The sequence below is a fragment of the Diplotaxodon limnothrissa genome, linkage group LG23, assembly GCF_057381915.1.
Source record: "Diplotaxodon limnothrissa isolate DT_005_m linkage group LG23, D_limnothrissa_male_GT1.1, whole genome shotgun sequence".
Taxonomy (NCBI): Eukaryota; Metazoa; Chordata; class Actinopteri; order Cichliformes; family Cichlidae; genus Diplotaxodon; species Diplotaxodon limnothrissa.
The window spans coordinates 15,594,423-15,619,630 of record NC_140617.1 but is presented as its reverse complement, the minus strand read 5'-3'; the positions used below and the strand labels follow the sequence as shown (position 1 = coordinate 15,619,630).

The following is a 25,208-nucleotide window of genomic DNA, read 5'->3' as shown; positions in this document are numbered from 1 at the left end:
CATCTTGCTGAATCTATGCCATAATTCATTAGGGCAGTTCTGTGGAAAAAACAGCCCCTGACCCCACCCACAGCAGAATTAAGACTCATCAGTCCAGGCAATGTTTTTTCAATCTCCTCGTCTAACTTTGGTGAGCCTAAGTGAACTTTAGCCTCTGTTTCTTGTTTCCTCAGCTAACAGGTCTGGCACCTGGCCGTGGTCTTCTGTTCCTCTTGTCCATCAGCTTCAAGGTTCAACAGAGTGTGTTCAGAGATGCTCTTCTTCATACCCTTGTATATAGAGAGTGGTTATTTGACTTACCCTTGCCTTCCTTTCCTTGAAGCAATCTGACCAGTTTCCTCTGACCTCAGACATAAACAAAGCATTTTTGTCCAAAATAAATGCCAATCACTAGGTATTTTTTTCTTTTTCAGAACATTTTCTTTTTTTCTTAAACTCTACAGATGGTTATGCAGGAAAATCCCAACACATCAGCAGTTTCAGAAATACTCAGACTAGCCCATCTGGCACCAGCAACAATGCCACATTCAAAGTCACTCATATGACCTTTCTTATCCATTCTGTTGCTTGGTTTGAAGACCTCACTTTAAAAAGGAGAGATTGTTTGGGAAAACTGAAAATGACAGGACTGGAACATTCACTTTAACTTTTAGAAAGTAGTTGGTATGGATCTGTTAACTTTTAGGCTCTTTCAAGGATATTTGGTACTAATTGAGGTTATTTATACCTGTAAATATAACAAAAATAGTCTCCATTACATAGACGTGAATCATGTCACATTCGTTCTGGGCTAATTTTTTAAAAATGACATGAACGCTTACACAACTGTCCAGATCACCCTTAATTCACCTTACATTTTGGCATTGCCTAACAGACTTCACAATATGAATCTACGAAGGCTATTTGTGCTGGAACTGCAGATGCTGAGTGCAGACAAGAATAAAGGCAGTGATGAATGCTCACGCTGCACTGAAAGATACCGGGCTTCTTGTGGTTGTAGCAAACTTGATGTGGTTTGGGAGTCTCACTTACTGATCACATGAGTTGCTGATTTCAAGATTAAAAAAAAGGGGGGGGGCAGAATTGGGTTTACAGCCTCGAATCTGCTCTCGAAATCGGCGAAAACACACTCTGGTCCATGTTCTAGTTATTACTCATCACATTATTTGGCAGGCTGTTTTTCCCTCAGATGGGCTCCGGTCGCTGGGACATAATTTTATGTAATTTTCCACTAGTGCAGTGAAACATGTTCAGTCTTCTAAACAATGTCCCTTTCAACAGATGCATTTTATGGCTCTTTGAACAAGTTGTAGGGTAAGATTATAAAGGCATCTTGGGACATATACTCTGATGAACATTAGTAAGCCTGCTGCATTTAATTGTGGACGCATTCAAACACATTCAGCATGTTTTGTTTATAAATTGCAGCTGGGATAGTGATTGCTCTTTTTTGTATACAGCTGAGATCCCATCTGCATTCTTTTAAACATAACTTTTATTAGGATAACACCCTCAATCCAAAGAGATTTTTAAGGTGTTCCACAAAAAATAAGGGATTCAAGTCCCACCGACACAAGTGTCCACTGAAGCTGCTTTGGACCATTAAAAGCAATTCTAATTCTCAAGAATGAGAATTATTACATCATGTAGTTTTTATCAAATACACCAATCACCACTTTATTTTTTGGTGTTGTGGTGGTGATAGTGGTGATGCTGAAGGTTTAAAACACCCTGCTCTTTCCAAACAAACCTAGGAGAGCTTTTTGAAAACATACTGTTCTTGCAGCAGATAATTATTTTCCAGGACATTAATGGCCCATATACAAGCTGTGTTGTGTAACTGGTACAAAGTAGCAAACATTTTATTCAGGTCAGGGTCACAGTGACCACAGAGCAAGCAGAGACATCATGGAATATAATTTATAGCTTTATGTGATGCACTCACAGATTTAGGACTGCATGCACATAAAGTTGGAAAACCAACAAATGTCATCCACAGAGATCGTGACAGAGACAACAGGGCTCACCATGACAGCGGCCATTTTGACTGTATGTGCTGGGTGTCACATGTAATCTCTTGAAGAAGAAAAAAGAGGATGGGGGACTAAGTCAACAGCATACAACTAAGGCTAGGTATGGATGGATGCAAGTTGGTGCTAATAATTAAAAAAAATATTATGTACTTGTTAGCACTAATTGAATTTGCAGATAAGAGATAATTGACTTGACTGGACAAGTTCAGCGACTTCAATAAGTTGAGGGGACATCTAGCAGACAGTTTGCAGTGTTACCATCTACCCTGTTAATGAGTCTTTGCAACCCCCTAAAATGAAACATTTAGTTCTTAAAGGTACAGTGTGTAAAATCTCACTGCTTGATGCCAGGAGATCAAGTGCATCATCACAGCTACGCTGCCCACGGTAGGCCAAACAACTCTGGCCTCCGTTCATCTGTAGTGAGTGTAGGCTGTCAGCCCGCTGTTAACCTCAGCTGGAGTCCATGTTCATTTACTCTGCAGGAGGCTCTGAAAAAGGAGCCGACGAGTCATTAAAGCTCACTTCTGTCTAATGTCAGCAATACTGAGGTGAGTTGTTGAGAACATCCTGTTTTTTGTTTTTTTGCTTTTAGGTGGCATTAGTAAAACTTTCTTTGAAGTGCAAATCGAATATTTTATTCTCTGGAATAAGCAGTTGTGACAAGATCGGGAATAAATGACATGTTTATTCTCATTTTTGTGTTGCACTGGCTATAGAGGAATTGACCCATCTTCAGATCTACCCAAAAGTGGCAACTTCAGGAACTCTGGTTTTTGTCATAATTGACTTTGCTCAGTTTTTTCCTCTGGGTTGCCACCTGAATGACATGTTTGATAAGAGCCTCCCTTCTTGATATATATCCATCCATTCTCTGCTATAGGGCTAACAAGCATGTCTTTGGACTGTGGGAGCCAGAAGTCAGAGTACCTGGACAGAACCCATGCAAATTCCACAGAGAAAGGCCAACACCGGCTAGTGGATTGTAATCCAGGGTGTTTTTGCACCATGTGAGGTGATGATGCCAACCACTGTGCCATTTACTACCACAGCTCAAAGTAAATACTAAGTGCACGATTTCTATAAAGACTACTGCAGGTTTTGCTGTAAAGACGTGATCACATGACAGTGAATTCACTAAGGCTACATTGTCAAACTTGGAGCAGAGCCACAACAAACTGTTCTTACAGTCTGAGCAGTGCTTTTCGTGCCAGGTTCCATCACCTTTCTTTGTAAGCTGGTAAAGTGCGTCGTAACTTTCCTCTCTTCTTTTAGCAAGAATTTTCTTTATCATTTTATTCACATTAATTAGGCCTTTAATTTACATAAATGTTTGCAAATAGTCTAAAATGTCTCAATTTCTTCACTGTAACACAACAGAAGAAACGACATTCTCTAAAAGCAATCATTACTGACCAATGAAATAACCCCAGTGTGACTGCAGAGTAAGACCTGAAAACTACACGAGCCAAGCCAAAGCTGCAGTGGAATCTGGGTCAGAGCTAGTTAACAGATTTGTCTTTCAGCCACGCTCATCCATCTACAAAGGAAAAAATACAGCGTGGCAGTCTGGAACCGGGTTGCTGCAGCACTGGAAAAGTACAGGGCCCTTCAAAGGGCACACGACCGACATTGACATCAAAGTACCGTGTAACAGTGGGACATTATTTTGCACAGTCACACTGATATAACCTCAGATAGCACCCCGAAACTGTGTCAGGAGACTTTAACGTCAGCCTCTTTTCACTGCAGAAACACTGGAGCATGGCCACTGTTTCAATTTTAACATCCAGAAACTCAACATTCCCATTTGAACATAAAAGAAGGAACATCATGTTGTTCATTCAGTCTTGTTTTATATTCCAAGTTGCTCTGTGCTTTTTTTATCAGCAAAATTTAAAGAGACCTCGAGTTACTTGCAGGAATCATGCGCCAAATACACCCAGACCGTGAAAAATGAAAATCACGATCCCCAGGAAAGACACGTTTATTCTGTAGAAATATTTTAGAGATTCATACAATAAGAGAAGAGCAGAATATGTATTTTGTATTAGTATTAGTTAGGCAGACTTAAAAAAAAAATACTACATTTCTGCCTAGAAACCATAATCTGAGATGAGGAGGCACTTTGACTGTTCAATCCATTATTATGAAGAATAATACACCAATCTGCTCTACTCTTCAAACATTTCTAGACATATTACACTGAAAGATTTCATTAGCAGGGAAGATTACAGAAAAATTGGACAAGAACTGAATTAGTATCACAAAGTAGGGAGGTACCTGTCTCTACTACGTTGGACTAACAGTATCGCTGCAGGCAGGGACTAAATTAGAGAAATAATTATCTCTCCATCTATGTCGTTCTGCTTACTAATCCCAGTGTTTGGTCAGTGAGGTCACTAAAAGGAAGAGTGTTTTAGTCCAGTGATGAGAATTTTTAACATTTATCTGAAACCAGGCTTGCGGTTGAATTCCTCGTGGTTTATCTCTGTTCTCTTTCCAGCATCTCGTCTACAGCTTGGCTTTGCCCGGCTGCAGCTGCAGGTTTTGTAGCTTCATAGCCAGACCCATGTTTCCTGTGATCTTCAGCTTGCCCTGGAAAAATGCCTGTGAATCAGAGCGAGAGCGAGAGTGTAAGGCAAGGCAAGGCAAGTTTATTTGTATAGCACAATTCAACAACAAGGTGATTCAAAGTGCTTTACAGAGACATTAGAAACAAGAACAAATAAAAAGCATGATTTAAAATTGATTAAAACAAGCAAATAAACTAACTGTTTAATACACTGTAATATAAAAGCATCAGATGGTTGGGAATCAGAAGCATGGTTCATTCAGTGTAGGAGAGAAATACATGCTGCTGGCTTTAAAGAGTTACCATGAGAGATTAACTCAACCCGAGAAAAAGTGGGACAACGGCAACAACAGCTTATGAAAGGTCAGGAAACTCCAGAGCACACAGGCGTATGAAGGAGAAATGAATATTTGTGATGTGAGAAGGTAAAAATCAGGCGAGTGATGTAAAAACGTGACCATTTTAGAGATAAATATTTTCTCAAGGAAATAAAAATAAGTCATTCATGTAAGTTTACAGCAGAAATGGGGAAACTGAGGGTTTTTTATTTGTTCAAAAAAAACCAAAAAACAATGCAGGTATCCAAATAACTGGGGATCTAATCTGTGGAAAACACACTGCTGGAGCCTGCATTGCTATCCTTTTGTGATCAATAGAAAACGTATTAAATTATTAAAGCTGTGCAACACTCCTTTTGGTAATCTGTAGGAATGCATCTCTCCCTCTCTGTCCCTCTAATCTTCCTTTTCTCAGGCCTTGTTGTGGCTTCTCTGCTATCTGTTATCCAAAGCAGGGTTAGAATCATGTACTTGTGCATCATGTAACTGTTTCCCTGTAAGAGCGTCACACACATATCTGTTCCCAGGATAACGTTGGAAGAAGTTAATAAATTAAACTTGCCCCGGCGAGCACTTGCATAGATATTCATCACGTATGCTTTTGCTTCCTTGCAAGTAAATAAATGCGTTGGAACTCGCTGCTCTGTGTCTCACTTCATAAGGGATTTTATTTTATTTTTTAAAACAGCTTGGTCCTTCGAGCTGGATTTCAACATCTCTCCTGTTCATTTCAGCCAATGCGGACCAATACCGTACATGGGGGAGTATGGGACTCCTGCAAGACCTCCACCAGAGTTTAAAAACGACAATTCAGGATCGCTGAGTTGTGCACATTATTATTAGTATTATAATAAAAGCTGGAGAAGGTTGCAGAGCGGTTACCAGTGTTTCCAGTGGGACTGCCCTGTGAAACCCCATTGTACGCACCAGTTACTCAGACATTATGTCTGTTATAACTGGTTAGCTGACTGAATTATAAAAATTGAAGAACACTCGCAACTAAATAAATAAAATACATACATAGATTAAATAAGTAAATATGTAAAATAAAGAAAGAAAACAGAAGCTGAAATACAGAGTCGACTCTGAAATAGACACAACAGATAAACTAGTAAAGATATAGTGAGGTAAAGTAAAACGCACAATAAAATAAAATAAAGTGAAATGAAAAGCTGTAGGATGGGTAGTAACTGCAGTAAGGTGGAACAGGATGCACTCAATGCCAGTGACGTCAGATCAATGTGCCAAAGAGACTCGAGAGCAGTTCAGCATTTGCCCTTATGGCAAAAGGAGTTCAGATTTGAGGGGAAACTAGATGTTTTTCTCCCATCCTTTTTTTAATGTCACACAGGAAAATCAGAGAGGAAGAGGCAGACACACAGTGCAGAAGTGGCTTTTCTAGGACCTCACAGTACATGCAATCACTGCAAATGGCTGTGAGCTGATGGTAGTTGTCTCTGGATGACATTTTTTTAGTGTAAATTGACCTGAGTGCTACCTTAATATAGTGCTTTCACATGTAATAATAATTCAAATGCATTTCCTGCATGGAAAACAACGAGGAGCTGATAAGTCAAATGTCGAATCATAAAAGGTTAAAACTATATATATATTTAGCTTGAAGGTGCAAAAGAGCCACCATATTTATTTTCAGACAAATCTAATGAAAAAAAGATTGGTTCATTTTGTGATATGTGGCTCTCGACCCCTCTCACTGTTGTTTCTGCAAAATACAAATATCTTTAAGTATGGTTTAGTTTTTAAAAAGGTTCCCAGTTTGTAATCTTAGTTACTAAAAACCAGTGTAATTGACTTATTAAACATTTGTTGTACCAGTAAAGTGGTTCCATATCAGGGGTAAATGCTTTCCAGGGTTAGTTTCGCAATTCACAGAATACTTGGAAAGAGCTAAAGCTAAAAGGTAACTTATTACGTTGTTTCTTATCTTCTGTACATTTCAACTAATGAGGACAGTGAATGTGAATGTAGTCCGTGTGAGCCAAAGGCTCCTACTTCAAAGTCCACAAAACGCCCAGTGTCATAGTGTTTCCTACTTTTGTATCTATATGATACCACAGAGCGGACCTACGGTAATATAGTGATCGCAGGCAAAGATGCTCCACAGCTCTGCTGTTCAGTCTTTGTTTGTGTAGTGCAGGCAAACAAAAGAACCGTCCTGTAAAAGGAGGATAGCTAAAACAGCTTGTTTCAGACAGAGGATTGAGAAACTAAGAAGAAGGATGTAACACTAAAGAGATGGATAAGCAGATTCAGTATACGTCTTAAAGCAGCGGCTCTCTCACAATGCCAAAAACGTTAACAGCTCCTACACTACAATTTTTAAATCCACCATCACAAACAAATAAGGATCTGAGCTAAATTTAAGTAAATTAAAGTACAAGTCTGACTTAAGTAAACATTAAAATTTGTTGTATTACTGATCTTCATCTGGGAGTATTTGCCTGACGCCCTGCACATTCATCAGGGCACGTTGGTTTTTTCACATGCTGAGGCCGTGCACAGCTCTGTGGCCGTGCTGGAGAGGCCACAGCTAACAAGACATCCAGCAACTCAAATGACTGAGAACATGCAGAGCTTTGGTCCAGCTGGTCTTGGTCTTTTTTTCCAGTTAATTTTTTCGAAGGTGTGAGACAATCTCCAGGACAACAATGTTTATCAAAACAGCAAACTCCTCATTCACAGTTCCACAGCTGAAATTAAGCTCATCTATGAACAAACGGACTTTTTCCAAGACTGGCAACAGCGGGTTCGACTCCTTGGAGGAAAAACTTTTTTTCTCAGTTGGCAGCTCAGCAGAAATGTCCGTTCCAGGTGGCTAATAGCTGTTTACTTTAAGTCAGGCTGAAAAACATATAAAATGAATGTTGTAAAAATGTTTTTTGGAAAGCTGTGGGAAGCTCACACTAGACATCCTAAGTATTTGTGGGTAATGTAGGACCTTGCCAGCCAACTGGAGAACTCATGGCAGAGGGACATAAGTGGATACATAAACATGGTAACACCATGTCAGACTTATCAACTAACGCCTATACAGAAATCTAAAAGAGTATATGATAGTGCCTTTCCTTCTCACACAAATCATTCAATATGTTTCTAAATCAGTTATTAGTAAGTGTTACACTTTTATTAGCCAAAAATGAGACTTGAGAAAAACAAATACTGCATGCTTGTACAAAATTAAATAAAATAGTACCGGAAATGTCTTTAGTTTAAGGTTTTTTGACTGAAATGGCTCAAGATCGCTGTCAGCTAGTCAACTGGCACATTTAAGGAGACTAAGATGTTTTTGTTTGGTTGGGGTTTTTTGGTACTTTATGGAAAGAAAAGAGTTCACTGAATCAACTTCAGCTGCAGTATCAACAGACCGAAGGGAAAATGGTAAATGGACAGCACTTATAGCACTTCACAGTTTAGCCTCCAGGCCGTACCAACACTGAATACTCACAGTTTGTGGGTTCATTTTCCCAGTCATCAAGGCCAACAAGTCTGCGTCTGACATAGAAATGGTGCAATCGGCTTCCTTATCTGCAGGGCAGAGACACAGAAACCGAGCTAAGTTTAAAAAACATGTTACAGCTCAGAGGTTTTTGCTCACTGACTGAAAAGAATGGGAGCAGTTTAACCCTCAAGAGACAGAGATATTTTAACACCGAAAATGGGACCGAGGGGTCATTCGTGAATCCATTATATTGGATACAAGAAGACTGGAAGACTTTAAATCATGCTCACACAGCCGCTCAGCTTTCTCACCAGTATCATTGTGAACGCAGCCTTTGCCGTTTTTCACGTCCACAAACCAAGTTGCCTCCTTTCCACTTGGGCCGTCCTTTACTTTGAAGGCAAACACTCCACCAATCTTTTTCACAAACTGCTCCCCATCCTGTACAAAGACATTTCACATACCTTAAACCAAAAACAGTTTCCACTACATGTGACTGAAGGAAAAATATATCAAAAATATTTCACAAGTTTTGCAAATTCAGTGCAGTAACAAAATGTTCCACATAAAGTTGTCAGTTTTTAAAAGAACATGTTTTACTGCCTACATTCACTCATCTTATGCTCAGCCTGACAAGCCATGTGTTATTTTCTTTAGAGTTTCAGGTAATGGCAGAAAAACTACTGAAAATATTCAGATAGTGAAGGGAAAAAAAAAAAAACCAGTGGAAAATCTGCCCAACTCCAGTTCAGGATTTGGTAACTGTAGGTGCAGCCAAGAGAGTGGGCTACATTTACATTTGAGCTAAATGTGCACAGGAACTGAAAATCTATAAAATGATAAAGACTATGAGGCTTTATTTGAAATTAAACATTTTGAATATTTATACAATTTTGAAACAGATCAGGGGTGTCGAACTCCAGGCCTTGAGGGCCGGTGTCCTGCAGGTTTTAGATGTGTCCTTGATCCAACACAGCTGATTTAAATGGCTAAATGACCTCCTCAACATGTCTTGAAGTTCTCCAGAGGCCTGAAAATGAACTAATCATTTGATTCAGGTGTGTTAACCCAGGGTGAGATCTAAAACATGCAGGACACCGGCCCCTAAAGCCTGGAGTTCGACACCCCTGAGTTAGATGAATCATTGTCACCAATTACCATTCAAGAAAACCATCCTTTTTTTAATGGAGATGGATAATCCATTAAATTTAGTTCTAAAGCAAAGTTCTGATTCTACAACGCAGTGGTTCTTAACCTTGGATGAGTCCAAGCCCATTGCAACTTTTTCATAAACTCGTCATCCTGCCTGCTGTCCTGTTTGCTGCTGCCACTCTCTAAAGAGAAATCAGCTAATTTCATATATAATATCTGCTTACAGTTCATTCACAACTAAAAGCAACATAATGAGCAAAGTTAGGTATTGTAAATAAAGTATTTGATCACGAGCAGCAAACCTTTTGAGCGGATGTGTGTTTGTGTGCATGCATGTGTAAAAAAGTTGGACTTTGTAAAGTCCTATCATGTTTTTCATAAAGCATGATCCACCATGGGTGGAGCAGACACCCCAGACACCCTTGTATGGTAGAGCTTTGTCAATTAAAATGTAGCCATAACTTAAAGGATATCCTGCTTAAATCTTTTTTTTTTTTACACTAAATAAGGCCATACTTTACAAAATGAGCATTAATTAAGGACATAAACTAGTAACTAAGACCATAAAATTGGTAAGGAAAGCCATTTAATGGCTATGAATCAACTGAGAAGAAAGGTTAGTTTCTCAAAAACCTCTGTTATCCAGGTTCTTTTGGCAACTAGAGGAGTTGCTGTGCCCTGCTGGCCATCAGCGGAAGAAATGTGAGGAGTGAATGCACAGGGGCACTAGGGCTGTTCGATATAACGATATATATCGGATGACGATATAAAAACGTCTATCGTTTCATTTTACGCTATCGTTTGTTTCGTGGTGTCACAAAATAAACTGTTTACGGCAATATTTTTTCATCGTTTTGATGGTCACTGTAGTGGCTATATTCATTTCTTACAGTTCTCTCTGTCTCTTATATTTAATATAACCACACTACGGACAAGCGACTGTTTTTATGCCTTGTCGTTAGCAACAACGATGGTAAAACCATCGCATGTCCGCTTGTTTATTTTCCACATAAATCTTTCACAATAAAGCTCAAGATCCTGTTGAGACTTTTCAAAATAAACTGAATCACATGAAATAGTATGCAGAGTACTGACAGATGAGAAGCAAAAAAAGAGCCGTCAGGTGCTAAAAAAATAAACCTTAGACTCAAACATTAGAACAGGCTTTTCCCCGCAGCACGCCGTGTATTAAATACTCACAAAGAAAACGGCGGCAGTTACAACTTATATCTAAAAATATATAGTTTCACGCATCAGTTAAAACAGCGGTCCCCAACCTTTTTTGCGCCACGGACCGATTTATGCCCGACAATATTTTCACGGACCGGCCTTTAAGGTGTCGCGGATAAATACAACAAAATAAAACTAGTACCGGTACCGAAAAAAATAAGATTTATTCATAACACACGTGAAAAGACCCAGGAAAGCAGAGTTAACGATAAAAACGATAACAAAATAACGCTGAAAACCGATAAAAACCCTGAAAACCATACATTTCACACCTGAGCCTCAACTCTCGCGGCCCGGTACCAAACGACTCACGGACCGGTACCGGTCCGAGGCCCGGGGGTTGAGGACCGCTGAGTTAAAACACTCGACTCCAGGTACACGACGCCTAGCTGGAAACACTTCACACAAGTCGAGCTGCCCGAGATTCACAGAATTTACAGAAAATGTTACATTTTTGTGATTTATATCGTTATCGGGACGATAGATGTCTTATATCGGGATATGAGATTTTGGTCATATCGCACAGCCCTAAGGGGCACCCTTTCATTTCTTAATTCTTATGCCCATCATTATCTTTAATTGAATTTAATTTAATTAATGCCTTTGTAGGAAATAAAATAATAGTGTCTGGATTCTAACATCGGTCATCTAATGAACATATAAAAAATAAGACTTCGTGTGTTCTGATTAACGTAAAACTATGACAGAGATATTTGTAGCTTCGTGTGGTACCTCTCAGTTTTTGGCAGGTGATTCTCTTCTTGTTTAGCTCATAAAGAGGCTCAAATGTTAAAATAAACTATGTTTGCTAAATGTGAACGCCCAGAGGTATACACATGTAAGAGAACACAATAAAAGTGCTTTAAATGAGAAAGCATCCTGTAGAGTTTTTATCATTATCATTATCATTATTGTTGTGGAGTTTTGCTTTTAATCACTGGGTATGTTTGATAATTATTCTTCATTAGCCAACTACCTTCCTCTCGTCCTGCTTTCTTAGTGTTGATTGGCTGTGGAGGATGAATTGCACTTACATAAAGCCACAGGGAGGCTGGAGTGGCTGTCTTCACTTGTTTTTCAGTAGTTCTTTATTATTAATTAGTTGTTTCGGTAATTACCTGCTGCCCCATTTTCAGTTTTTGCTTTCAATAGAGCTGTCAGTCTCAAAGCAAACAGCTTTTCAACAATTTAAGTTTCACAGGCAATTTTCATTTTGTCATTTTTTGTCATTTCTTCCCTCATTCCTGACATTCCAACAAAAACCAAGTATTAATCATAATCCATAAACGTTTTCCCTTCTTGGCTCATGCAAAGTTTAACATTAAATCACATAAACACTTTCAATAGCCAACAGATCGTTTTCATTTCCCCCCCCCCCACACACAGCATTGTGTCCACATTCTGACATTTTTTTCTTTTGGGCTGTTTTTTATTGCACACACAGTTATTGCCAAAAACCCTTTTATTCAACAGCTGTTCTTGTAAATTTCCAGCTGTAACATGACAGGAAATTATCTGAAAGGTAATCTAGTTGAAGTAATGTAAACAGAGATCTTCAAGATTCCAGTTGTTGCTAAAAATAAGTCTTTCACATCATCTTTAGATGTGAAAGGGTTCTAGACTTTAGTCTTTTATAAGTGTTTTTATAGTTTTCTAGTGCATGGGCATTAGGTGACTGGCTTCAGTCTTAAAGAAGGAGCCTAAATTTGATAACTCACTCTGTGGATTGGTTCAAGGCCTTCTTCTTTTGTTTGTTTTGGCCTCCTATAATTGTTTTTGTATTATTAAATCTGCTTTGAACTGAAGCAGCATGGTCGCATGCTCCTGCAGTATGATTAGTCTGTGAGCTACAGACTTGGGGCCTGAAAGAGCTTCCCCATTTTCTGTGTTTTGTGGCATTAAGGTGCCAAGGAAAGCAGCAATTAATCATCAAACTGATACAGCTAGCAATAAAAACATAAATGGAAATAATGCAAATAAAATATGAAAGGAAACAGCTTTTCAGATAAGCCAATGCAGTCAACATTTCTGGGGCGTAGAAGACACACGACGGGTTTTGGTGGGAAACAAAATGTAAACAGCCTTAAATCTGCCGGGTGCACCGTTTACTCAGGTGTTTGTGGAGTACACTCTGCAGCCCAACACAGGTCAGCGACAAAAGTATTACATAACCTAGTTCATCCTTAATCTGCCCAAAACTTGGATTTGAGTAGAAACAAAAAAAAGAAAGAAAAACATTGAACTAATATGAAAATACAAAAGTAGAACAAATTCCCTCTGATAAGATAAAGATAAGCTCCCAAGCTAAAAACTCAAGTCTGTTTGTCTGATCAGTTTTCAGAGATATTACACTAAACTTTGCTGCCATTTCCTCATTGATGACAAATCCCACTCATTATGTAGAGAGCACTGCTGGCGAGCTTGAGATGAATCTGTATGATTGAGGTCAACTAAAGGTAACTGCTTAAAAACAGAGTTTTGATGGAAACCATTTGTCTGATTGAGTCACCATAAGCTTGATATTATTTTTTTGTGTTATAAAATGATAGTTTGGGAACGGATCCTGATGTGCCACCATAAGGCTAAAAGCCTGTGTAGCTATATGAACACAAGCCTAGGAGAACTGTAAATGCTTGGATAGGTGGATTCAAGTATTTATTAAAATCTTTTACAAAATTATTGTGTTTCGTTTTTTAAGCAAAGACCAAATCATAATACATATTATTAAAAGACCTAATGTGTTTTTTATTATACATACTTATTTATTTATTTTCACTGAAAAGGCATGGAAAATATTAATCAAAGGAGCAAAAGTCTACGAATAAAACTATGGAGCTGGAAATGCGCATATCAAGTCCCATTCATGTAGGTAACATAAATACCTCCTGCAGTTTCTTGTCAATTTCCTGGAACACAGCATGCGCCTTGAACCCCTCCAGTCCATCACTTGCGCTAGTGTCAATAGCTTGAATCCTTCAGATGATGAAGACAAATAAGAATAGGAAGGTGACGTTAGAGATAAAAAGAAAAGAATGAAAACACTGCCTAAAGTACCTAAAGTAACTTAAACTTGTAACTCTTCAGTAGTTTGGACACTACTATCGCATACTAAAACTGAAAAACATTTTCCACCTGGGCACATGTATTCTGAGTTGAGCTTTTTAACCCGCTGCTTAAAGATTCGCTTTTCCACCGAGCAACCGTGGATTTCCAACCACCGTTTGCTCTTCCTACCGTATGAAGTGTAACTAGTAGGGCTGAACGATATATCGCATTTGCGATAATATCGCGACATGATCAAGTGCAATTTTCTAACCGCAAAGGCTGCGATTATACGCTGCGATTATACTCCGTTTACGTGACATGCGCGAGTAAAACATGTGATATGATCAAACGAGATTGTCTAAGCACAGAGGCTGCACTCTGGTCACGTGACACGGGGAGCAAAGTTTTGAAACAGTCTACCGAGAGTGAACTAGCAAGCAAAGCTGTAGCCTACACAATGGCCTCAGGTTCAACAGAACCAGAGCCTGCGGGGATGCTAGTACCAAAGAGGAATGGAACATCAGCCGTGTGGGAATATTTTGGGTTTAAAACAGATGATGTCGCACAGAGTCAGGTACTGTGTAAAACCTGTCTTGGTAGAGTTTCTACATCTCGCGGAAACACTACGAATTTGTACCAGCACCTTAAGACTCGGCACAAAACAGAGTATGGTAGATGTATGGCTAAAAAATCTAGTAGTGTGCAGAATAAACCTAGTAACGTTACTCGGCAAGGATCACTGACCGAACTGTTTGATGGTGTTACGCCATATGAACGCACTTCAAAACGGCACGTGGAAATCACCAAAGCAGTAACCCACTGCATCGCGAAAGACATGATGCCCGTCAATACGGTGACCAAGCCTGGGTTCAATAATTTGGTAACTACACTGGATAAGAGGTACAGAATGCCCTCCCGCACGTATTTCAGTCAGACTGCAATACCCGAGCTACATATGCAATGTAGGCGGAGGGTCGCAGCGGAGTTAAAGGCTGTTGAGTTTTTTGCGGCGACAACAGACATGTTGTCAAGCCGTACAGCAGAGCCCTATCAAAGTCTGACGGTGCATTACATTACCGAAGACCTCCACCTCGAAGCTCGCAGCCTACAAACGGCCTACTTCCCCGAAGACCACACAGGGGAAAACATTGCTGCTGGCCTGAGAGAGGGGCTTGCGTGTTGGGATCTCCCTGAAGACAACCTTGTCTGCATAACGACGGACAACGCGTCAAATATGGTGAAAGCAGCACAGCTGAACGAATGGACCAGGCTCCAGTGTTTCGGACACAGATTACATCTTGCTATTGGTAAGTTACTGCCGTGAGAGAGAGAGAGAGAGAGAGAGAGAGAGAGAGTGTGTGCGTGTGCATGCATGTATGTGCGAGCCTGTGTATCACTCTCTCCTACAAACACACCACACTATTATTTATCTTGTTCTTTACTGCTGTTAATTCTAGATATGTTATGTCAACCCCACCCTGATGTACCCACCTCTTCTTATGTATTTTCTTTTTTGTTTTTGTCTTATGGTCTTATGTTCTTGTATGTCATGATGTATGTAACAGTAGCTTTGGCAACACTGTTCCCATAGTCATGCTAATAAAGCAACTTTGAATTTGAGAGAGAGAGAGAGAAATGGTGAAACCTTGCATCATAACTGCAATTGTATGTCTAACACTAATTTTACTTTTTACTTTATTTTTTTTTCCCTCCAGAAAATGCAATCAAAGATGGTAGAGTATCAAGAGCAATTGGGCTGTGCAAGAAGTTGGTGGGGCACTTCTCGCACAGTTGGAAGAAAAAGGCAGCTCTCACTGAGGCACAGAAGGAGCTTAAGCTTCCTGAGCACTCTCTCATTACTGAGTGCCCTACAAGATGGGGGTCCAAAGAGAAAATGATTGCCAGAGTGCTGGAACAGATGAAAGCCATATCGCAGGTATTGACAGGTGACCGACATGCACGCTCCCTCATCCCAACCTGGCAGGATGCTGAAGTGTTGGAGTCCATTCATAAGGCACTGCATCCTCTCTCCGAATTTACTGATGCTCTTTCTGGAGAAGAGTATGTGAGCATCTCCTACCTCAAGCCAGTTCTCCATCTTCTGGCAACATCAGTCTTGGCTGAAGATGCTGCGGACACTGATCTGACTAGATCAATTAAAACCAAGGTCCTGGCATACCTCAACGACAAGTATAGTGACCTCAACACCCAGGAGCTTTTGGATGTTGCGTCGTTCATGGACCCTAGGTTCAAAACGCAATACATCAGCGCAGACAACCTTCCTGCCATTAAGGCCCGACTGAAGACAGAAATGGTGGAATCGGCTAGACGTACACATAATCAGGTAAATCCTTGAAAATTATATTTCCACAAACACATAATATTTAAAAATAAGCTAACTGCAAAACTAATGTCTCTCTTCCCATCTGGCAGGAGAAGAGGTCTCGCACTGAAACTGCTCAAAATTCTCCAAGTGCACAGGCCTCTGGGGGAAAGGCAAAGAAGACTATTGGTAGTCTTTTTAAAACCAGTGCGGCCTCTTCAGCTTTGCCTCTGCCACTTGAAGATGTCGTGGAGGCAGAGTTGAATAGTTACCTGTTGACCCCTGTCATTGACGGAGAGGATGATCCCTTAGCCTGGTGGAAGGTGCACAACATTCACTTTCCACGACTGTGCAAGATGGCCCGCAAATATCTGTGTGTGCCAGCCACAAGTGCCCCCTCAGAGCGTCTGTTCAGCACTGGAGGGAATATAGTGACCTGCACTCGCTCATCCTTAAAGCCAGCAAAAGTAGATATGCTAGTCTTCCTAGCAAAAAACCTGTGAGCTAGGATGATTATGGCTAACTGAGCCATACTCATTGTGCACTTTAGTTTGTGCTGTGTTGCTGTTACTTACTGCAGATAATCAAGATGTTCAGCCAGTTTTAATTTAAAGGCGTGTTTGTGTGTGTGTTTACACAATTGTTATTATGTTTGCACCTTATGTGTAATGTTACTGACTGCAGAGATCAGTAAGATGTGTGTATTTTTTATTTATTAGTTTTATTTATTTAATATTATTTTTTAATTGAATGACTGTCTAGTAGTTCACAGATGTCGAAAAACTGAGTGTGGTAAAGCCACTGATTTATTTTATTTATATTTCTGCAATCTGCACATTGTACTGACTTTCATTTTAATGTTTACACCAGGGTTCCTTGTCAGCACTTTATGCTCAGATGTTTGTAAGCTAAAAATAAACTATTGTGTATGTTCAAATATACTGTTGTGATTGAAGAAGTTAAATAAAAATGTCAGTCATCAATTCATGCATCACCTCATGTCATCATAACAGAGGTCTGTCTTCCAGGAAAGAACAGTTTAAAATTAATGTAATATAGTATTGGCCATACTATATGATGTATTGCTTGTCTTTGTTTAATAATACAGAAGACAAAGACCTTAAAAAATAATCGCATATCGCATCGCAATCGCAATATTGGGGCAAAAAAATCGCAATTAGATTATTTTCCATAATCGTTCAGCCCTAGTAACTAGTCAGTGTTCCAGCGATGCTTGGTTGGATCATTTGTTTACATTTGGGTGGCAAATCACCAGCTGCTAGTGTTGTTGCCCCAACTTGTAAAACATATTTGTTAGTTCCACATTTAGCAGGAACAGTTATCTTGCATACTTTGCATAGCACTGTTGTTGGTTGGAGGTTGTTCAGGTAACTCCATTTCTGACTCTAACTGTCAGAAACGTATGGGCTTGTCTCACTGTTGTGAGCGATAGGGGCATTAAACATGTGGCACCCCAATAACAATAACATTCCAATGTAACACTTTTATATATCACGTAAAATTTTACACTGGTATTATCACAGATGATATGATACGACACAGCCCTACTTGAAAACACCACTGTGTATTTAATTGTGCAGCTATTTTGAAGCCCTGATGTAAAAATAACTGAGACACACAAAACTCCAGGACATAAAGAATAGTCAATAAACACCGTGTCACAGGTTGGCAACTTTAAACACAACGATAGAGCTTTATCAATGGCTCATTAATGCCATGGTACATGTTTACTAAAACACTGATTAAACAGTTCAGTGTTCACTCTGCGACAAATTTTTGTTCAGGACTTGTTGATCGCAGGGTACCTTCCTCATAGTTCCTCATGGTTTATTCTATCCATCATTATCAGCAAAATTCCCCATTGATGTGCCCTCAAGATGCTGCCTGTTTCCTTCACTCTCCAACATAGGTCGAGAGTGCCAACGTCTGCCTGCCACATAGCACCAACTAGGGCTGGGCCATATCATACCATTCACGGTAATACCGGTATAATGTTGGGCAACGATAAGAAAATGAAATATCGCGATAGAATATGGGTAAAACGCGCATGCACAGTGCCTTTTGTTTTCATACGTACATGGTGGAAAAAGCATGGCGGCGACGGAGAATGAGAAGGGCGAAAGCGGATCGTTGAATGAAACAGATGAACCAGAATTGGTTTGTAAAAATGCTGCAACTTCAGTGGTGTGGAACTGGTTTAGCTTTCGTCTGTCAGATACACAACAAAGCACTATTTTGGTAGAGCATGCTAGCGAATTTTTGGTATCTGGTATTTTGTTGCTTCTGGAGGCATTTTGTAAGATGGATTTTCAAGCATGCCTTATAAATAAATTATCACATTTTTATACAAATCTAATGTAGGAGTGTCAAACTCACTTTAATTAATGGCCAGTGTGCAGCCTAATTTAATAGATAATAATGTAGTTTTCTTTTTTATGCAAGGAAAGACAAGTACATCCTAAAAACTCTCCCGTTGTGAACCATCCATTTACAAAAACAAATAATGAACAACCTGAGATACCTAAAAATTACCTACAGGACCAGAGCCCAGAGCCAGGGCCGCATATGTGACACCTCTGTCTAACCTGTTAGTCAGGATTCAGGCAGCAACTCCACATGACATCCAGCTTGACATTTACACAAAGAACAAGCAGGGATGCCACCGTGTGATGACCCTCAAACAGCTCCTCAGCAGCTGAGATATTTAACATGCCAACCGGAATCTTGTATGAAAAAACCAAAAGAGCTAACGTTGTTGCAATATTTGACATTTAACCTGTTTTTCAGCTAACCAGGACAGCAAACGGTGAGCTCAGAAACGTGCCGTAGTTAAACAGTGCAAGCTGTGCTTTTCTCACCTCGGTCTCTGTAATTCGGGCATTTTGCTGTGAGTGTAGGTGAACAAACAGCTCCTCGGTATGTGTGGAAGCAGCAGAAGGAGTGATGTTGCTTGCACTTCACCTGCTATTAGCTTAACGGCTGCACTTCCTCGTTTCTTGCACTTTCCCGGATATTCAGACTCGACCTGTCGATGTCAGATAAACCAGATTAGCTGACTGTCCTATGGATTCACTTAGTAACATCTAGTTTACATGTGCTTGTTCAGATAATTTTCTTAAACAGATCCGTAGGGTTAAATCACAGAGATTTTTTTTTTTTACAATTAGTAACCTGATCCACTAAATTTATTCATACCAGCTATTTAAATATAACCGTATATAAAAGCAGGCGTTATTAATCAGTAATTCAGGCTCTGTACCTTTGTATGACCAGGTACAGGGACCCACAGAAAATAAGATTATTTAAAGATAAAATACATTTAGTGTAAAAAAAAAATAGGTTGACAATTATTTTCATACTGAAAGAAACGCCAGAGCACAAGAGTTTACACATTTATGTTCAAATGAATGTTTTGCAAAGTGATTAAGTGCGTATTATTTATACTCTGTTGTCTTTACTGTCTTTGTTTTACTGAAGTTTTATTGAATCTGTTTTATCCTTTTGCATTGTTGCTTGATTTGGTAATATGATTCTGAAAAACAAGAGTTTGTTAGGACTTCTGGCAAAAATTGCCAGCAAAATCTCAGGTGATTGGCAAGACAGGCTTTTGACTTTTTATAACAAGCATGTACTGAGGGAGGTTCCTTCTATTATTCATTGTTTGAACTACCCACTCCGCAGTGAGTTTGACTCTTTGCCCTCTGGCTGTCATTTTAGAGTAGGGATATCAGTAGGACCAAAAGACTCCAGGTTTCTTTTATTCGTACTGCAACCTGTCTTCTTAATGGCAAATAGCCATTTTGTGGCTTTTTACTGTTGTTGCTTTTATTCTCATTTTATTGTTTTTATTTTTATTTATTGGGACTTTATTTTATTGTTGTGCACTCACTGGGTATGTGTCTGTCGTCCTTGTTGCCCCTGCTGCTAAACTAATTTTCTTTTGTGGGACATATACTGAAAGTACATACATAAACGTGTTGTGTGTAATCATATACATAATTACAGATTTATTAATGTCAATTAATGTTTCTGCTGAAGCTCTTTTATGTCATTATTATCTTCTTAGTTTAACCTGTTATTATTGGTGATGAAACATTTGCATTAATTTAAAAAAGTATTTTCAGTGGTTGCTTTACAGTTTAAAAGACCCCTTCAAAAGGATTTGAGTGGAAATGTTTCTGTTATTTCACAGCATAGGTTTTGTGCAAAAGCAGACCCAATATTTTCCTATCAAGAGCATCTTTAACTCGCACAGAAACAGAATATATCTATCTATCTATCTATCTATCTATCTATCTATCTATCTCTCTCTCTCTCTCTCATTAGGAAGATGGCCCCAACTGACCGAGTGCTCAGTGAATACCTCAGGCAGCAGAAACCCAAGAAAGAGGAGGGAGACGAGGAACCATCATGGAAGGACAGGCCCCTGCACGGTATGTACCACCGGCAGATAGAGGAGGTGGCTGATATCCAGAAATCCTACCAGTGGCTGGACAAAGCTGGACTGAAAGACAGCACAGAGGCACTAATCATGGCAGCACAAGAACAAGCTCTGAGCACAAGATCCATAGAGGCTGGGGTCTATCACACCAGGCAAGACCCTAGGTGCAGGCTGTGTAAAGATGCCCCAGAGACAATCCAGCACATAACAGCAGGGTGCAAGATGCTAGCAGGCAAGGCATACATGGAACGCCATAACCAAGTGGCCGGCATAGTGTACAGGAACATCTGTGCCGAGTATAACCTGGAAGTCCCGAGGTCAAAATGGGAGATGCCCCCAAGGGTGGTGGAGAATGACCGAGCTAAGATCCTGTGGGACTTCCAGATACAGACGGACAAAATGGTGGTGGCTAACCAACCGGACATAGTGGTGGTAGACAAACTGAAGAAGACGGCCGTAGTGATCGACGTAGCGGTTCCGAATGACAGCAATATCAGGAAGAAGGAACACGAGAAGCTGGAGAAATACCAAGGGCTCAGAGAAGAGCTCGAGAGGATGTGGAGGGTGAAGGTAACGGTGGTCCCCGTGGTAATCGGAGCACTAGGTGCGGTGACTCCCAAGCTAGGCGAGTGGCTCCAGCAGATCCCAGGAACAACATCGGAGATCTCTGTCCAGAAGAGCGCAGTCCTGGGAACAGCTAAGATACTGCGCAGGACCCTCAAGCTCCCAGGCCTCTGGTAGAGGACCCGAGCTTGAAGGATAAACCGCCCGCAGGGGCGTGCTGGGTGTTTTATATATATATATATATATATATATATATATATATATATATATATATATATATATATATATATATATATATATATATATATATATATATATATATATATATATATATATTGTCGCGCTGACCTAGTAGGTGTGGCTGTTATTCCTCTTTTCCTCCTCCTGCCCTCTACCTGTTCGGTGCTGCTGCTTGCCCATGGCCGCTGATTAGACCTTGGGTGCAATCAACAACTAAGCACGGCCTGGTGTGCGCCGCCCTGCCAGGTGAGCCACATTAGAGCAATCAAGGGTGGGCGTGCCTAGTAGACCTTAAAATGCATGCAGCAGAGCTGAGAGGATGGCAAACAAAGCACTTTTCCACTGTGAGGAAGACTTTGAACAAGACAGGCTATCGGTAAGCTCTTGAGTTCACATTTTGCTTTTGCAGATGTCTGGTAGTGATGGCCAAATGAAGCTTTCCGAAGCACTGAAGCTTGTATTGAAAAATGGTTCATTACTCGAAGCTTTTCAACACAGTCCTCTCCGGTGACATCTGGTGGCGAATATTTTGAAGAGCAGCTTGAATCTGCAAAATAAAACGGACTGCTCAAGCATCACTGCTCACTCAAGAGTGGAGTTCTCGCTGATATTGGGCCACCGTTCCATTGCTTTGAACATGTAATTGGTTTTGTTTTCTCGATTGGGGGGCTGACAAAAATGTAATGCGTATTTGCGTAATACATTTTGATCAATAAACTTTCCCTATTTAAACATGCACTATGGTGGCCTTTCTTTGCTCATAACTCCTTTATGTTGGTAAATACAATAAGTGAGCAATATATACAATATACATATGATAACGCACAGCACATTATGGAGTATGCCCCTGCTGTGGAGTCCTGCCTCCATCTACTTGTCATTTAATCACTGGACAGCTGGACAGGTTCATACAAAATATTAGACGAGGCCAATTGTCCTATACATATTTTTGACATAGGGGGGAGACTGATTGTGAACTGGAAAGGGAAAATGCTTAGGGGGCTGAGTACGGCTGCATCGTTACTGATTTGTAGAATCATTTTTGATTCGATACAGGATCCGATTCAATTTGATTGGAATCTTGAAAGTTTTGCCTCAGTCAGAAATATTACAATTCTGGTCATGTATCAGTATATATCCATAATTTCGTATCTATTAAAAGAAAGCTGACACATGTGAGACTTAATTAGAGATGTAAACAGAGAGTTATGAAACCTGCAGCTGCAGAAGCCAGCGAAGAAAAAAGAGGCAAACACAGCGCGGACCCGACGACACATCAAAATCTGACTCTGACGCGTCGGGTCCGCGCTCTGTGTTCACGTTTGTATGCAGAATCCGTAAACCTGCTCCCAGTTACTGTTTTAGCTGCATGGTGTTTGACGACATGTTGTGGGGTTTAACCTGATATGCTGGCGTTTCAGGCATAATAACGTTAATTTACAAATCGACACAGGATTGTAATGAATCAATATCACTTTATTCAATTTAGCATGGATTGTAATCAGAAAGGCGATAATCAAAACCCACCCCTAATCAAGAACTTGCAAAGTAAAAACATGATCTATGTCAGGTAGCCCTTTTGTTATTTACAGTTAAAAAGAGGATTAGTGTTACTGTGCGCTGGCTGAGTCTGTTTCTTTTCTTAGAAATAGTTTCTCCTGCCCTGGAGAAAATCCACTTGCATGGAACAGAAGAGGCTGTGGAGTGCAGGAACCACACTGCAAGCTGGTAGATATGCAGGTATTCCTGGGTCCTGCAGACTATCACCCAAAAACAATAAACAAAATGATTTTCTAAACTGTAGCAATGTAATGTACGTATAGTGTCAAATACATTGTTGTAGTCTTCATCAGCTTTAAATCACATGGAAGTGTTCCTAAAGTCATATGCTGTAATGATATTTACATTATGAAAACATGATTTTGGACATTTCAAGTTTTTCACTTCGGCAGATAAAATGAATTGAGCAAAATCAACTCAAAATATTCCCACACGCCAGAACATCCTCTCTTCCTCGCTCATATCTGTCAGTGGAATGATCACCTCGTCGCTCTCTGTCACCATCAACACACTCCACGAATCCCGTGGATGATTCACTTCCTTATATCCGTTTGAATCAGGTACCGAAGCAGTTACGTGCGTAATGAAGCTTCGGACGTCACTGGTCACGTGACTTTTGCCAAACGAAGCAAGCCTCGACACAGTGCTTCTGAACCAGTGTGTTGTTTTTTTCGACACACGCTCCGGAGCGTCAGCTTCAAGCGGGCCATCACTAGTATCTGGGACTATGGAAGCTCAGTTGTGCAAATGTTTTACGCTTAGGGAAATAGTTGCTGCATTTAAGTTTAATTATATTGACAAAAATGAATGTTTAAGTTTGAATAAATTGTTTGTGCAGTTAGTGTTCCCACATATTTATGTTAATTAATATTAAAAATAGTTACCCCAAATCCTTGGGTGGATCGTAAAACTAGTGAATAAATGTTTGGTTTTGATTTAAAGAAAATAATTCTTTGTAAAGAAAATCCTTAGTTAAAGTCTATTAAAATGTTTGTGAACTCTAAAATGTATACTTTAAAATACAATTGTTTATAAAAAAAAGTGTTAAATGCAAAGAAGACACATTGTGTATATTTATTTAAGAACCACAGTTAAATTAACACAGTTAACCACATGGTAAATGGCTTTACTGAAGTGTATTTTGTTATTTCATCTGTCTTCTGTGTAATTTATCTGAATGGTTAATGAAATGTTCTTTATTTTTGTGTTGAAAGGTTTTTTACCTGCTGCTACCTACCAGCTATCAAACTAGTTGGTCTAAATAAAGTTGAGTGAAATTCAAAGTCTGGTCTTTTTCAAGTGTGGACACCTCACAGTCAGAGGAACACTTGACATATATATATATATAGATATAGATATATATATATATATATATATATATATAGATATAGATATATATATATATATAGATATAGATATAGATATAGATATATATACATACATAGCTTATTACATTACAAATATACTAAAGTTATTGTACAAATAAAATCCGTTGAGCTGGGGTCAGGTAGGCAGTTTCAGATCTGACTTATTTATATGGTGCTTGATGACTGCTGGATGTCAGACAATTAGCAATATATATGTTATATATTTTGCTGTAGGCTCTGTAGTGAGGCAGAGCAGAATGAGGCAAACATCTGAAAATCTCATCAGTCTAATGGAGACCCAGTGAACTATAACCCTGTCTGCTTTTGTAGAGAAGCACATAGGGAGGCCGGGTGCCTGGCTGGGTGGGCTTCAGATAGCAGCAGAGGGCTCACGGCCAACCATCTAACTCATGCTGGCTTGATCACTCCCTCACTTATCACAAATACGGGCTCAGCGCCATGGGAAGCCAGCCGATGCTGCTGGTACACTTCAGCGAGCTGTTTTTTTTCTGCAGCTGATGTGTGTAGCGGAGGTTGAGCTCCAACCACAAAATCACTGAACAGGAAAACACTGCACTCTACTGGTCCAAAGGTCGCATAATGCCATGGTTTTACCCTCTTGTGTGGGCAAAGTTCTTATTACTTCTTTTTACTTTCTTAATGCACCACATTATCAGGATTGAAAACAACAGAGCCACAAGAATCGTTTGAGGCAAAATTGTTAAAGGTAAACGAGTCCTGAAAATTAATAGATCATCAAACCTTTGCTTTTCTCCACACACCATTTATATATTTTTGAATAGAGATTCGTGAATGTACTGAAAACTTTGTCTCACTAACACTGAGAAATTAGTTACCC

The 25,208-nt window shown here is 39.7% G+C and overlaps 2 protein-coding genes across 2 annotated transcripts; one reads left to right on the top strand and one right to left on the bottom strand.

The window, feature by feature from the left end:
- Window positions 1-4,102: 4,102 nt before the first annotated feature.
- On the bottom strand, window positions 4,103-19,175 carry scp2b (sterol carrier protein 2b). The gene is made up of 5 exons (XM_085348001.1): window positions 19,036-19,175; window positions 13,671-13,761; window positions 8,718-8,847; window positions 8,413-8,492; window positions 4,103-4,643 (listed from the first exon to the last, which is right to left on the bottom strand). Exons 1-5 carry the CDS (start codon window positions 19,056-19,058, stop codon window positions 4,548-4,550), a joined length of 420 nt encoding a protein of 139 aa, XP_085204127.1. The 5' UTR covers window positions 19,059-19,175; the 3' UTR covers window positions 4,103-4,547.
- LOC146607752 (E3 SUMO-protein ligase ZBED1-like) lies at window positions 14,291-16,226 on the top strand. Its single transcript, XM_085347729.1, has 2 exons — window positions 14,291-15,140; window positions 15,549-16,226. The coding sequence occupies exons 1-2, from the start codon at window positions 14,291-14,293 to the stop codon at window positions 16,187-16,189; spliced, it is 1,491 nt and encodes a 496-aa protein (XP_085203855.1). The 3' UTR covers window positions 16,190-16,226.
- Window positions 19,176-25,208: the final 6,033 nt, after the last annotated feature.

Bases quoted from the DNA above. Each gene is read 5' to 3' on its own strand.
- scp2b (XM_085348001.1), bottom strand. From the start codon at position 19,058: ATGCCCGAATTACAGAGACCGAG. The intron at 8,848-13,670 runs GTATTTATGTTA...GTCTTTGTACAG, and splicing joins TTGACAAGAAACTGCAGGAG to GATGGGGAGCAGTTTGTGAA. The intron at 8,493-8,717 runs GTGAGAAAGCTG...TCTGCCCTGCAG, and splicing joins CTGCGTTCACAATGATACTG to ATAAGGAAGCCGATTGCACC.
- LOC146607752 (XM_085347729.1), top strand. From the start codon at position 14,291: ATGGCCTCAGGTTCAACAGAACCAGAGCCTGCGGGGATGCTAGTACCA. The intron at 15,141-15,548 runs GTAAGTTACTGC...TTTTCCCTCCAG, and splicing joins CAGATTACATCTTGCTATTG to AAAATGCAATCAAAGATGGT.